The sequence below is a fragment of the Takifugu flavidus genome, unplaced genomic scaffold, assembly GCF_003711565.1.
Source record: "Takifugu flavidus isolate HTHZ2018 unplaced genomic scaffold, ASM371156v2 ctg534, whole genome shotgun sequence".
NCBI lineage: Eukaryota > Metazoa > Chordata > Actinopteri > Tetraodontiformes > Tetraodontidae > Takifugu > Takifugu flavidus.
This window is the reverse complement of record NW_026622148.1, coordinates 1-14,301: the sequence shown is the minus strand read 5'-3', so window position 1 is coordinate 14,301 and position 14,301 is coordinate 1. Positions and strand designations below refer to the sequence as shown.

The 14,301-nt window shown below is 46.4% G+C and overlaps 2 protein-coding genes, 1 non-coding gene and 1 pseudogene across 3 annotated transcripts; 2 read left to right on the top strand and 2 right to left on the bottom strand.

Annotated features, from left to right (window-relative positions):
• The first annotated feature begins 12 nt into the window (after positions 1-12).
• LOC130520797 (RIPOR family member 3-like) lies at positions 13-2,138 on the top strand. Its single transcript, XM_057024529.1, has 9 exons — positions 13-89; positions 172-271; positions 526-652; positions 717-884; positions 967-1,131; positions 1,233-1,447; positions 1,546-1,629; positions 1,708-1,798; positions 1,868-2,138. The coding sequence occupies exons 3-9, from the start codon at positions 529-531 to the stop codon at positions 1,966-1,968; spliced, it is 948 nt and encodes a 315-aa protein (XP_056880509.1). The 5' UTR covers positions 13-89; positions 172-271; positions 526-528; the 3' UTR covers positions 1,969-2,138.
• Positions 2,139-3,325: 1,187 nt separating this feature from the next.
• On the bottom strand, positions 3,326-3,434 carry LOC130520799 (5S ribosomal RNA; annotated as a pseudogene).
• Positions 3,435-4,500: 1,066 nt separating this feature from the next.
• Positions 4,501-4,619, bottom strand: LOC130520798 (5S ribosomal RNA). Its single transcript, XR_008949055.1, has one exon. It is a non-coding gene; the product is annotated as a 5S ribosomal RNA (ribosomal RNA).
• A 5,232-nt stretch (positions 4,620-9,851) lies between these two features.
• LOC130520796 (NLR family CARD domain-containing protein 3-like) lies at positions 9,852-14,291 on the top strand (the record flags this gene model as incomplete). Its single annotated transcript, XM_057024528.1, has 4 exons — positions 9,852-9,895; positions 11,245-11,358; positions 12,190-12,293; positions 12,845-14,291. Coding segments are annotated over exons 2-4 (1,664 nt in total), but the record flags the coding sequence as incomplete, so codon positions are not given.
• Positions 14,292-14,301: the final 10 nt, after the last annotated feature.

Genomic DNA, 14,301 nt, shown 5'->3' with positions numbered 1-14,301 from the left:
GAAGAAGTCCTGGGAAGCTTTGACTTCCTGTCACATGACATCAACGCAGACGAAGACGCTTCCTGTTTGGGTACCCTCAGAAAACCCGGGTGAGTTTGAGGCACCCAAACAACAAACGGACAATAAAACCACGGGATAACCGCCTCTTTTTCTTTGGTGAAACGACGTCAGGTCTTTCCTGGAGCTGGACGGCGCATGGCTGACGTCTGGGAACGATGGTCTGGACCAGGCTCTTGAAATTCACCTGGACATTTGCTGCATCCTCCTACAGGTACAGCAAGCTCAGTCCTCACCGCTCTGAAAGGTCCTCGCACACACGTATTGGTGTCTATTTAGCCTTTGCAACCTTTTCGCTGTCATTTTAACGCTGCTATGAACACGGAGAGGGACGGGGCAACACCTCCGCCCAATCACAGAGCTGCAACCTGTTGCTTGTCTTCAGTTTTGAGTTCAGTAGCTGACAAGGGGAGCGAGGAGCTCGGGCCTGGACGCCATGCTAACTGCTGCACCGTGATCTTTCCCCAGAGGATGAGGGCGACCCGCTTCAGCCCCAGCAGACAGGAGCTACTACAGGAACTCTCTCTCCAGGCTGAAGCGCTGCAGCGCGTCAGCCACCTCCTGCTGGAGAAGAACAAGATCTCTTCCACTGACAGTTCGTACAAGTCGTTTTGATCCGCACGTTTACACGGAATGGTTTTGAATGTGATCTTCCTCAGTCCTGCCGCAGGTCCAGAGAACCAGGGAGGTCCTGCTGTTCTGGGAGGCCTGTGTGAGCGGCAGCAGCAGCTCCCCCTTCCTCTGTGACGCTGACAGCTTCTGCGCTACGCTGAGGAAATGTTTCACGCACAAGGTGGAGGCCAAGCAGCCGGGCCAGGCGGAAAAAGGTGCTCTGCGCACGTGGGAACGCCGCCGATAAAGCTGCTGCTGCTTTAACTGATGTGGAACGTCGTGTCGATTGTGCCGCAGTGTTCTCCCGGCTGCTGGGGCAGCTCCAGGCGCCGTGTCGCACGGTGCCGGACCTCCGGCCCGTCTGCTGCCCCGACAGGGTCACGCTCTTCCAGCTGTCGGCGTACCTGAGGCGCTGGGGCGTCCAGGACCTGGGCGCACACATCACACGCCTCTCCAAAGAAGGTCGTCTAACAGTTCAGACGTCTCGACCGGGCGGTGCGGGTCTTTACTAATGGTAGTCCCGGCAACAGAAGGCGCTGACCCAATGTGTGCGTGTGTTTCAGAGCGCATCCTCTCAGCTCTGAGGAGCCCCAAAAGGAGGCGGACCCTGAACACGCTTAGGGGCCAGCTGGTGGCAGAACTCCTGCCCCTGGGGTGCACGCTGCAGACCCTCGCCGCCCTGCAGGTCGACGCCAACCACAAAGTCAGTAGAGCTGCCTGCAAGTGTCTCTGCAGAGCCGCCGGCGTCCAAACCTTCAGGAACAAGGTGTTTATTGAGGTCCAGTCCTGTTGAATCCTTTTAGCCGGCAGCATTGTCAGAGAAAAGGGCGTTACACACGGTATTTAACCGAGTCTACCTCCGTGCTTCCCTCTCAGGCTGTTATTTATTACACTGAGAGTTTGAAAAGTGATGATATTCAAACCCAACAAGGCTCCTGTTTGGCTCTAAAGTGTCTCAAGGTAGTGAAAACGCTCAGAAATGTACGTTCAACACCAACTGCTGAACAGGTCTCTCAGGTGTGTGTGTGTGTGTTCCAGGCGACGGAGAGCGTGGACCACATCACAGAGATGTGCAGGGCGACAGATGGAGCTCTCCGCAGCGCTGCTCGAGAGACCGTCCTCTCCTTTGGTACAAACATGAGCAATTTCTCATTTAATTTGCACTTAAACACACTAAACCTTCTTTGACGTCCTGTAGGTAAAAGGGGGTTTCAGGCCTTCCAAAGGATGGAACAGCTCCACATTGCTGTGGAGGAGGCTGTCTACATAAACCAGGAGACGGAGATCACCGTTCTATAGGGGATCTCTGCGGCTCGGACGAATTCACTCGTCATAATGACGATTGCTTTTTAAAACTCGCCCTAACCCCGAGGATCCTTCTGCCCTTTTCCTGCAGCTACAGCAAATGTAAAGCTTCATTCGTGTTGTTGTGACCGCCATTAAGACTGATGATAAACGTACTACCTGTACGACTGAGAGGTTCTTCTTCTTTCCCTGCTCCTGCGGCATTACAGGCAGCTGTCGCCCTCTAGCGGCTGCACGGTGAAAGTGCTCGCCAGGAGTCGCTGAACAGGCTGTGTGTGCGTGTGTGTGCGCGTTTGATTGTTCAAGAATGTGTTATATAGTGTTTAAATCGATATAAACAGCCGAGCAGAACATAGAGAGGACCTGTTTTTTGTTCCAATAACCCCAGGTAAACAATCTAGTGGTTTAAAACAGCCCCCCTGAATAGCAGAATAGTATTATTATTAAATAATTATGGTTATAATTATGATTATAATCACGGATCAAACTTCAGAGGATTCACCTCGTGTCCTGCTGAGATCTGCTCACACCACCGTGAAACACGCTGAGAAGAAAACCTTTATTTAAATTAAAACCAAAACTATAGTGTAGATTTGAGCAAAAATAACAGCAGGTAGAAGCCCATGAACATGGAGTGGTTGAACCACAGCGCCGGGTTGAGCGGCTTGGGGATGAGCAGCACAGGAAGTAGCCACTGTAGACAATACATGGTTGAGCCGCACTCTCTGGGATGCTGACCGAAGTGAGGCGTTTCACAAAGATTCCACTTGCAATGGGGGGGGAGTTTATCCAACAGCACTGGGATGATGGAGGAACAGTTCACAGAATCCAGACGTCAGCGTGCTCGGGTCGTACCTGGGAACAGCACAGGGAAAGGTCTGAGGACCACAAAACCTCTCAATCGTGGGAAATATGGAACCCTAATAAGGTTCTTGCTCCACAGCCATTGTACCGCAGAATTATGAAAAGTGCTCATTTTAATTTGAAATATCCCTTTAAATGCTGCCGAGAACTGAAGAGAAAGTGAACCCACCAGGAAGCGTGACAAAATGCTCATTTTATGAGCAACAATCTGAGACGCTTTGACCGCGTAGCCAAAGGTTTCGTGTGGATTAATTCCACATTAAGTGTCCCATCTACATCCCTCACTTATTTCTCCAAAAATAATCGCCGTGCTAGCGATGTTAGCATTAGCACACACACACACTCATAAAATATTAAATCTCAAACGATGTACAATAGTGCAACATTAAATCTCAATGTTAGAAGTACTTAAGAAGTGAATAACATCTGGCTGGATAATTATCAGGAACACTGGCGGCCTCTGCTGACCCAGTGGAAGAGTGCAAAAAGCTTACAGCACCTGGTATTCCCAGGAGGTCTCCCATCCAAGTACTAACCAGGCCCGACCCTGCTTAGCTTCCGAGATCGGGCGTTCTCAGGGTGGTATGGCCGTAAGCGAGAGCAGGTGCAAGAAAATGGCCTTTTGAAGTTAATACACTCAAACTTATTTTCTTGAAACACTTATTCTGGTGGAGGTTGTCCATTTTACTTTGTCACAGTCCAAACCTCAATGTTGGAGCAGCCTCCAATCCATTCCCCCCAAAAAGAAAAGGCTATATAGCCTATGAGCGTCATATCATCAAATCTGCGTAGATCGGCTCTTGGATGAGAGGTGAAACGCCTTCAAAAAAATCGAACCAGATTCAACTCCGATAAATGAAATCAACTTAAAAGCAATGTGCCATGGTCGGGAATCGATCCCGGGCCGGTGCGGGCCAGTTGACAATTGCTGTAACAGACAACCTGATTGAAACCTCCTGAAGACCCCAGAGGGAGAGTTCGAATCCAGCTTTGGGCATTATCAAAGAGAAGATATTTGACTGAAAAATTCACGATCATAAAAATGTTTAAAGAGCATAGCAGTGTCTGTGAGATTTATGAGCCACAAATGCTGCTCTTTTTAGGAGCACAGCCATCTATTAAACTGTAGTTTGTGTCATAGCATAGTTTTATTGACAAATTCTAAATTGCAAGTAGCAGATATGAACAGGGAAATGCTACGTTATCTGCTTATTCTGTTACAAATAATCTGATGAGATAGGTGTGGAGTTAATTCAGTTGGGGATAGACAGATGGAATATTAGTGTTGTTAGTATGATACTTGAGTTCTTTAGATATTGTTTTCAATTCAGGAATCTGCCGCCTTGAGTTGGCTTTTTTTGAAGACAGAAATGTTGACAATAGTGTGGACCAAAGTGGGAAATTCAATTTTATTTAAACACAAACACAAACACACACACACACACGCACGCACGGACGCACGCGCGCGCGCGCGCGCACACACACACACACACACACAACACACACACACACACACACTCATAAAATATTAAATCTCAAACGATGTACAATAGTGCAACATTAAATCTCAATGTTAGAAGTACTTAAGAAGTGAATTACATCTGGCTGGATAATTATCAGGAACACTGGCGGCCTCTGCTGACCCAGTGGAAGAGTGCAAAAAGCTTACAGCACCTGGTATTCCCAGGCGGTCTCCCATCCAAGTACTAACCAGGCCCGACCCTGCTTAGCTTCCGAGATCGGACGACATCGGGCGTTCTCAGGGTGGTATGGCCGTAAGCGAGAGCAGGGGCAAGAAAATGGCCTTTTGAAGTTAATACACTCAAACTGATTTTCTTGAAACACTTATTCTGGTGGAGGTTGTCCATTTTGCTTTGTCACAGTCCAAACCTCAATGTTGGAGCAGCCTCCACTCCATTCCCCCCAAAAAGAAAAGGCTATATAGCCTATGAGCGCCATATCATCAAATCTGCCTAGATCGGCTCTTGGATGAGAGGTAAAACGCCTTCAAAAAAATCAAACAAGATTCAACTCCGATAAATGAAATCAACTTAAAAGAAATGTGCCATGGCCGGGAATCGGTGCCATGGCCGGGAATCGATCCCGGGCCGGTGCGGGCCAGTTGACAATTGCTGTAACAGACAACCTGATTGAAACCTCCTGAAGACCCCAGAGGGAGAGTTCGAATCCAGCTTTGGCCATTATCAAAGAGAAGATATTTGATTGAAAAATTCACGATCATAAAAATGTTTAAAGTGCATAGCAGTGTCTGTGAGGTTTATGAGCGACAAAAGCTGCTCTTTTTAGGAGCACAGCCATCTATTAAACTGTAGTTTGTGTCATAGCATAGTTTTATTGACAAATTCTAAATTGCAAGTAGCAGATATGAACAGGGAAATGCTACGTTATCTGCTTATTCTGTTACAAATAATCTGATGAGATAGGTGTGGAGTTAAGTCAGTTGGGGATAGACAGATGGAATATTAGTGTTGTTAGTATGATACTTGAGTTCTTTAGATATTGTTTTCAATTCAGGAATCTGCTGCCTTGAGTTGGCTTTTTTTTGAAGACAGAAATGTTGACAATAGTGTGGACCAAAGTGGGAAATTCAATTTTATTTAAACACAAACACACACACGCACGCACGCACGGACGCACGCACGCACGCACACACACACACACACACACTCATAAGTGTTGGTAATGGTAAGCAAGTCGGTAATGGATGAACTGCGGCGTTCTGGCAAGTCACCGACCGATATGGCGAACCAGGTGAATGAGCTCACCTGGCGTATCTGCACGCCGTACAGAACGTCAGGGAGGCCGAGGCTGGGGCGTACGGACAGAGAACCATCGGCCAGTACGTGAGGATGGAAGATCGGCCACGTGCTTTCGGGCCATACGAGGACCAAGAAGGTCGGGGTGGGGTGTCTGTGTCCGGATTCTACCTGACTGACTGCCTGCTGGATGAGTTCAAGCATCAACAGCCGTCTCTGACCAAGCTCCTCCAGGGCACGTTGGGGCAGGTTTTCAGGTGGGACCACACGAGGAAGATGGCGAGGAAGGTGACACTGGCATCTGGAGCCATGTCCAGTTTCGCAGTGATGAATGAGAACTGGCTCATTGTGTCCTGGGTGATGGTTCAGGCTGAGACAGAAAGGTCCCTGCATCCGATGTAGCAAGGAATGGCCCAGAGGTACAGCCACGCTGGGGTGGAAAAGGCCGGCTACCACTGGATGGACAGGTGAGATCAGCCATCTTCTTTGTTTGCCGTCATTCAAACTGAAAAATGCTCCATGCTAACCCTAACCCTATCCATGCTGAAGACGTGGCGCGTTCAGAGGGTTCACATCCTCCGTGGTTGCCTCAGTGACCCAGAACTGTCTGAGGGGATAATGTACAGGGACGGAGGGACCCTTCAGCTAAACCACGTAGCGGGCGAAGGTGCCAAAGTCCCCGTCTGGATCCCTGTCCGTGGTACATCTCAGCAGGAGGGCTACCATTTCCAGCAGGCCCAGTGGGTCACGGGTCCGCAGGTCTCCCCTGAACTGTTCCAGGCCCAGGCCATGACCGGCGTTGTGCGGTGGAACTTTCAGCGACCGGTAGACATGAAGAAGCCCGGCGCCGTCCTCCCTGCTGTCTTTGACCCTGCCTCAATGTGGGAGTTGAACTCTGCTTCCATGGCAGTGACGGGACAAGACAAGTGCCCTGCGTTCACCTCTCTGACAGAGACACTGGAGAAAGGTTTGGGCTGGAGTCCAGAGAACCGGGCTGCCCTCCGCTCCCTCTGGACTGGGACAAACACAAAATGCAGCAGAGGGATCGGCCTTCGGCTCTCGTGCCCCCTCCCGCTCCAGACGATGCTCCTGGGGCAACACCTTCCTCCAGCTGGGCAACAGCGACTGCTGTGCCGTCGCTTCCCCCTGCGCCACCTGTCAGCTTCCATCTCTCTGCTGCTGGACGTGTAAAGGAGATTCCAGCAGAGGATGACCAGGATCCTGAAAGATCAGTGGGCGGGTCAACGATAATCGGGTTTTTCAGAGCGGCATGTTGGAATTAAGGCCTTCGAATGATTGAAAATAAATAGATTTAGTTAGGTTGTGGTCAGTGTATCTCAATCTTTTGATGTGTTAAATATTACACTTTCTGTTATTAAGGGATGGATATTAATGTGTTTTCTCAATAGCCCATATCGCGATCATATGAGTTACTAAGGATGCATTATTGCTTTGTTTGTGTTCCAGACGTCTCTGGAGCTTTGCCCCTGCCGCTGAAGTCCTCGCCGAGGAGCGCCCGCACTGGACCCATGAAGACTGTTGGTGGAGTGTTTGTCTTGGACCACACACGCTGGACTCTTCCCATGAAAGACGCTATTGATAGTTTGCTGCAGTATCATCATGGGGACAAGGACATCCTGAGGCTTGTGGATCCAGACTACGCAGACATGGTCCATCGGTCTGCGGCCGATCCGAACAGCTCGCTCCGCCCCACAACCAGGTTTCACATATCCCGCTATGTGAAGCATCTGGCAAAGCTGTTGAACACCAGTTCTTCTCTGAACACCAGCCCAGAGAAGCTCCTGGAGACTCAACAGCTGTGGTACTCCTTGACAGAGGGGAGCAAAACAACCAGCGTTCCTGTAGTCACCATGGAGACGGCTGTTGTCACTCCTCCCACAGCCGCCCTGCCCACGCCTCTGACGCAGGATTCCATTGAAAAAATTGTGCAGGGCACACTCTATGGAACTGGCATAAAGGATGTTAAAATTAGTCTAAATTAGTCTAAATAAATAAAAATCCATCCATTCATCATTCCCAACAGGCGGTGTTTGATTAGAAACTCTTTCTGAGCTCTGGTGCTCTGAAACATCTCCGCTTCCATTTTCAGCTGTTTTTATTCTCAATAACATCAAATCATCCATCCATCCAAATCGTGGTCCTGTTGGACCACCAAAGGACAAACACTTTCCATTTAGCACGGACAAAAAAACCCAAATCCTGTTTAGCAATGAAGCTGTGGGGAGAGTTTGAGGAGCGTTCTGAGGAACACGCTGCCATATTGGGTCCAAGCTGCTGGGGTTTTTGTTGTTTCCAGGTGAATCGGTGGGCAGCGGCGTTACCGCCTGTCTCTGCCCCCCCCCCCTCTCCCCGTGGTCGTGGTCACGCCGGGCATCTTTACTGGTCCCGTTTTAAACAGGTTCTGTTGGGAACAGGTGTTCTCCAGAACTGTATTCCAGGCTGCTGTGCTGAAGGGCTGTTTTCAGTAGCAATAGAGCCAGAGTGTGCCTGCTCCATATGAACCCCCCCAGGCCGTGCTTTCCTCCTGGCTGAGCCATAATCAGCTCTGGATGGACTGGTTCACGCTTGGACTGAGTCAAGATTTGATAGCTTGACTGATTCTTACAGTTTTGGATCAAACCCCCATCTGCTGATTCCAGGAGATCTTTAAAGGATCTCAGAGCTTCACATTTATGAAGCCTGCTCAGCCCCCGGCAGCGCTGATGAAACCATTTCATTCCTTCAAAAAAGCAGAACATGAAGCTCCAGAAAAGGTTTTTGGATCAAGTTTCCAACAGAACGAGGACAAGTGGGTAAAAGCGCCACTTTAAAGCCTCCAGGCCTCAGAAAACATCCACCTTTAGGATGCCTGACTTTAGAGGATCGTCGGTTCGCTCCGAGCACAAGAACAAACATGTTTAACCTCAGTCCAAGAACATCTGACCTGAAATGATCAAAAAGCTTCAGCGTAAAAAGATGGTGGAGAGAAAGCTGCTGGGAGGTTCTCAGAAGAGAAGTGGCATTAAAGCCAGCTGGAAGAGTCCAGCCTGCTTCCTGCTCCTCCAAACAGGCGTCTCCACACCAACACTGAGGAACACGGGCTTCTGTTCTTCCTTCTTCTCTTCTGACTATTGTGTGTTTGATGAATGCAGCATCCACTCACTGTCCCCCCCCCCCCCCTCATTTACACTGCTCCTGGTTTCACAATGCTCCTCAGACAGATGCAACCAGAGACACTGATGCCGTCAGACAATAAACCTGAGTGTTTTTGTGTCCGGTTATTAACATGTTCCATGCTTTTCCTCCTGCAACAGTTCATCACACCTGCTCAGGGAAACCTCGGTGTAAAGGAGGTGAAGCCGTGCCTCAGTGACTCTACTTTGCTGTTTTAGAAACTAACAGTTATTAGATGAATATACAGTGTGCACGTACGCGCACACGTGTGTATAAACACTTAATACACGCGTGTGCGTGGATGTAGACTTTTTAGTACTTGGGTTCATATACTTTTTAGTATTTTGCAGATACGTGTCTGTATATAAACCAGATCCTCCTGTAATAAAGAACTAAAGGCTGACTGTTGTCACGTGACCTGTCTCCGTCTGTGTCCGATGATGGAACCTGCCTGGAACATCTGGTCCACAGAAAAAGCAAAACAGCTCACAGAACTGGTCCAATTTAGACCCAAAAATGACAATAAATAATGAAAATGTGTGACGCAGTAGAACAATGGATGAACTTTCTATTGGTCATTGACAGTTTCACTCATCGTCATCAGAATTCATCAAAAATATTTAAACCAACAAACTACACACAGAACCGCAAAGTTTAGAGCTTAAAGGGAGCGACAGGTGAAGATTTAAAGCTCAACGCAGCTGAAGAAGTTCCAAAAAGGAGAAATATCATGTGGTGCTTTACCGCCACCCGGTGGACACGCGTGGAACTGCAGACAATAGTTAAACGCGCTCCGACACATTCTGACCTCTGCTGCTCCTCCTGGACTCCAGGGCTGCAGAAATATGCTGCTTTTACAAGTCTTTCAAATCTGTCAAGCATCATAAATCTTATTTAGTTAACTAAGTTAGTCAGTTTTAATTTAAATGCAAAAACATATTTATGGCATTAAAATAGCAAAACAACTTTTAATCTTGAACCCTCCCAGAATGCTTTTATAGTAGTGGAATATTAATCAACAGCCATAAAGTTGTTCATTAACAGAGGAAAAAGGAAAGGTAAAAGTATTCCTTTCAGACTAAGCAGGAAGACTGAAGACCGACAAGGTGAGTGGAAACGAAGAGCATTATTGAAAAGAATTGACAGTTGTGTTTGGAGATAAAATCAAGATTTGAAAATAGTTTTGTGACTATTGAAGAGCTGCATAGAGCTGAAGAATTCTTGGCTTAAGAAAATTCAACAAGACTTCATATTTAGTTTTAGCACAAAACATCGTTATACATTATAAATGAATAGGGCTTATTTAACTTTCTTATAGTCTGGCTTTAGTTATAGTTGAATAATCTTTCTAAGTGAAGTTTAGTTTATTTTTCTGCTCTTTGCTACTGATCCTAAAAGAACTTTAAACCCTCCCAGAATGCTTTAATGGTAGTAATATATACGCCATAAAGCTGTTGATTAGGTTGTAAAAGTTAAAGTGAAAGTATTCTGTTCAGACAAGTATTATGCTGTTAACGTTGTTAGAGAGTCTTAACAGGTATTAACAACATTTTAAAACTTTTTTGTGACAGGTGAAAAGCTCTTAGAGTTATTAGAGCTGTTCAACAGTCCAGGTCACAGCTGGATATTTGGATATTACCTGTCAAACAACATCTAATCGTGGGCAAGTTAGCATCTCTCAGCCGGACCAATTTAAGACAATAAACTAAATAACTAAATCCACACAGGATCACAGGACACCAACAGGATTTTGGGTTCATGTTGCACGTTTTCTCACAGTGGTTTATTGTTCTATGTTGTGGAACCACTGTGAAAGAAATGCAGGAGTGGGTGTCATTTCTTTCATCTATTTTAAATAGAGCAGTGATCTTTGAGGACTTGGATCATAGAAATAATTGAAGAGGAGAACAAATGAGGGAAGTTAAAAAGTCCTGACTAGCATGTTTATGTAGCACCAGATAATTTAGTGGCTGAGCTGAAGACAGTCCTTTCACCATGTTGGCCTGTGGAAAACCAGTGTTGTCGGCCCGATGGACCAGCGTCCCCGTCGTTGCCGGACCACCGTTGGCCACCAGTTGGGTTTTGGGATCAAAGTGGGGGCGTTTCCTGTATCCGGTTCTCCTCACGGATCCATGACTACAACATGTTGCTGCAAGTGCAGAGACGTTTGCTCTGGAAAGAACTTTAGAGCACATTCAGTGCTGCAGGATGAGGGGCTGGAAAAGGTGCCAGTTCTTTTCTCACTGCAGGGAACAGTTAAAAAAAGCAGCTTAAACTCTGAAAACATGAAAATTATACAGAGACATCATTGATTTATTGATTCAGTTGTTATCCAGAATGGATTAGAAATGTTCCTGTTTGATAAAAATGCAGTGAATTGGGATTATTTAACTACAACCTCTACAGATTATTTACCTTCATCACAGTCTCATCACTATTTCTGATGTTTCCTCAGGATGGACGAGGACAGAGCAGAGTCCACAGTGCCCAGCTGTGTGTCCCTGAAGAGTGACTGGTCCAAAGATAAACCTATCACCTTCGGTATCAGACCTCAAGGCTCACCTTTAAAGTAAGGTTTTCTGAACCACATAACTCTGCCTTAGAACATTTCACAACCATACAAAACATCTTTTTGTGGGTATTAGCCTCTACTATCGTGAAAAATGAAATTAATGAAACGGTGCACCAACATGTCAGGTGTTCGCTCCCATTAACTCCCATGTTAATTTTAGTGTGGTAAATCTTTTAAAACTGAAAATTGCTTCTGTTTTTAACTGGTCATTTCTCCTACATGGGTTAACATCTTCTCACAAAAATTCCTAGGCATATATTTTAAAGTTTCCCAACAATATCCATCATTGCAGAGTGCTCCAGCTCTCCATTTAGATACGGATGGGTAAGACACGGCAGGTCTGTGCAGCTTGTTCTGCCACACTGCTCCACCACATGTCATGAAAATTCATTAAAAAGTCTATTTTTAAGGCTCCTGGTTCTAATAAACCCATAGACAACAATATCAGTCATTTCTAAATGGTTGAAATAAGCTTTTGAATACGCGTGACCTCTGTGCTATTTAATGATCAGTTTCAGAGACCAGACGACTGTATTTGGAGCATAAATGGAGAACTTTTGTTCTATTCTATGAGTTTATATTCCTGATTTGGCACTTTTATTTTTAACATAAATTCACAATGAAGAAAAGCCACTAAACACTTAAATCAAATACACTTTTCTCCAACTAAACGAGCTTGTTAGAACGTAAATAACTTTCTATTTTTTGCTCAGTGTTCATTCAATCTTCAACTGTCAGAGCAAACTGAACGTAGAAGTGAACGCAGCCTTTCTTAGGCGTTGCTAACGCCCAGTAGACATGTATAACCACTATTCCCATTTTTGACAGCTATCAGAAACGGTCTGCTTCCATTGGAGATTCCTCCTGTCCCGAGGGTGAAAAGAAACGGAGAACTGAACTGCAGACCGCCGACCTGAACAACAGCGTCTCACGTAAGCTCGTACATTTGTATTTATAAGATACTTTTGGGTCGGAATAAAGGAACAACTTGTGTATTTACAATGTGCAAGAGAAGATCCAGAGAGCTCTTGTTTGGTTCCACTGGAACCCCTGGACCCTCTGAAGACCTTCCTAAATGCTTAGACAGTATTTAGCAACATTTAGTCATTTAGTTCTGGAAAGTGTTAAAGAGCTGAAGGCAGGTGACCTTTACAGGACAATGGGTCTGCTGAGTATGATGTGTTTGGAGAAGGTTTGATGTGTTTTTCTAAATATCATCCAGCTTTTACCAGCTGTTTAGTCCAAGCAAACTCTTGGAAGACATGGAAATGGTTGTTATAGACTAAATTACATTGAAACCCAATGAAATAAAAGAATAGGTGTACATAAGAAGACATAACATTTCAAACTGACAGTGAGATGGGTCATTACCCGACTGTTGCTTCTATCATTCAAACATGACAGAATATTTTCCAGTTGAGGACATCTGTGCTACTGCTGTAGATGACAATTGTAAAAGGATTTAAAAGATTGTTTGTTTCAGAGGGTGGTGAACTGCAGGAGGTGATAGAAGGTCATAAAATCAGTCTGAAGAGAAGATGTGAACGTGTGACTGAAGGAACTCATGAAGCAGGAAGTGGAACCCTGCTGAACAAGATCTACACTGAGCTCTACATCACTGAGGGACAAAGTGAGGAGATGGACACACAACATGAGGTGAGACAGCTTGAGAGAACCTCCAAGAAGAACATCCAGGACACTCCAATCAAGTGCCAGGACATCTTCAAAGTCTTCTCTGAGCAACAGAGACACATCAGAGTGGTTCTGACCAACGGTGTCGCCGGCGTTGGAAAAACCTTCTCAGTGCAGAAGTTCAGTCTGGACTGGGCAGAAGGTTTGGAGAACCAAGACATCAGTCTGGTGCTTCCGCTCTCATGCAGGGAGCTGAACTTGATCAGAGATCAGCAGCACAGTCTTCTCTCACTGCTTCATGTTTTCCATCCAACATTACAGAAGATCAGAGCAGAAGATCTGACTGTCTGGAAACTTCTGTTCATCTTTGATGGCCTGGATGAAAGCAGATTTTCACTGGATTTCAACAAGCATCAGGTCATCTCTGATGTCACACAAGTATCGTCAGTTGGCGTGCTCCTGGTGAACCTCATCCAGGGGAACCTGCTTCCCTCAGCTCTCATCTGGATCACCTCCAGACCTGCAGCAGCCCATCAGATTCCTCCCTCGTGTGTTGACAGGATCACAGAAGTACGAGGCTTCACTGACTCCCAGAAGGAGGAGTACTTCAGGAGGAGGTTCAGTGATGAAGATCTGTCCAAGAGAATCATCTCACACATCAAGGCCTCCAGGAGCCTCCACATCATGTGTCTGATCCCAGTTTTCTGCTGGATCACTGCTATAGTTCTGGAGGACATGATGACCAGAGACCAGAGAGGAGAGCTGCCCAAAACCCTGACTGACCTCTACTCACACTTCCTGAGGGTTCAGATGAAGAGGAAGAAGCAGAAGTATGGAGGAAAGCAGAGACCAGAGGAACTGACTGAGGCTGATAAAGAACTCCTTCTGAAGTTGGGTCGGCTGGCGTTTGAACATCTGCAGAAAGGAAACATCATGTTCTACTCAGAAGACCTGGAGCGATGTGGTCTGGACGTCTCCGAGGTGTCGGTGTACTCAGGAGTTTGTACAGAGATCTTCAAGAGAGAGAGTGTGATCTTCCAGAAATCAGTCTACTGCTTTGTTCATCTGAGCATTCAGGAGTTTCTGGCTGCCGTCTACATGTTCCACCGTTACACCAGGAAAGACACAGCGGTTATAAATCAGTTCCTAAAATATTTGAAACCAATCACATCTCTTGATGACTTCCTCAGGAGAGCACTAAGGAAATCTCTCAAAAGTGAAAATGGCCACCTGGACTTGTTTGTTCGCTTCCTTCATGGTCTCTCTCTGGAGTCCAATCAGAGGATCTTGGGTGGACTGTTGGATCAG

Coding starts and splice junctions, on each gene's coding strand:
- LOC130520797 (XM_057024529.1), top strand. CDS start 529: ATGAGGGCGACCCGCTTCAGCCCCAGCAGACAGGAGCTACTACAGGAA. Junction 1,132..1,232: donor CACACGCCTCTCCAAAGAAG/GTCGTCTAACAG, acceptor CGTGTGTTTCAG/AGCGCATCCTCTCAGCTCTG. Junction 1,630..1,707: donor TGGCTCTAAAGTGTCTCAAG/GTAGTGAAAACG, acceptor TGTGTGTTCCAG/GCGACGGAGAGCGTGGACCA.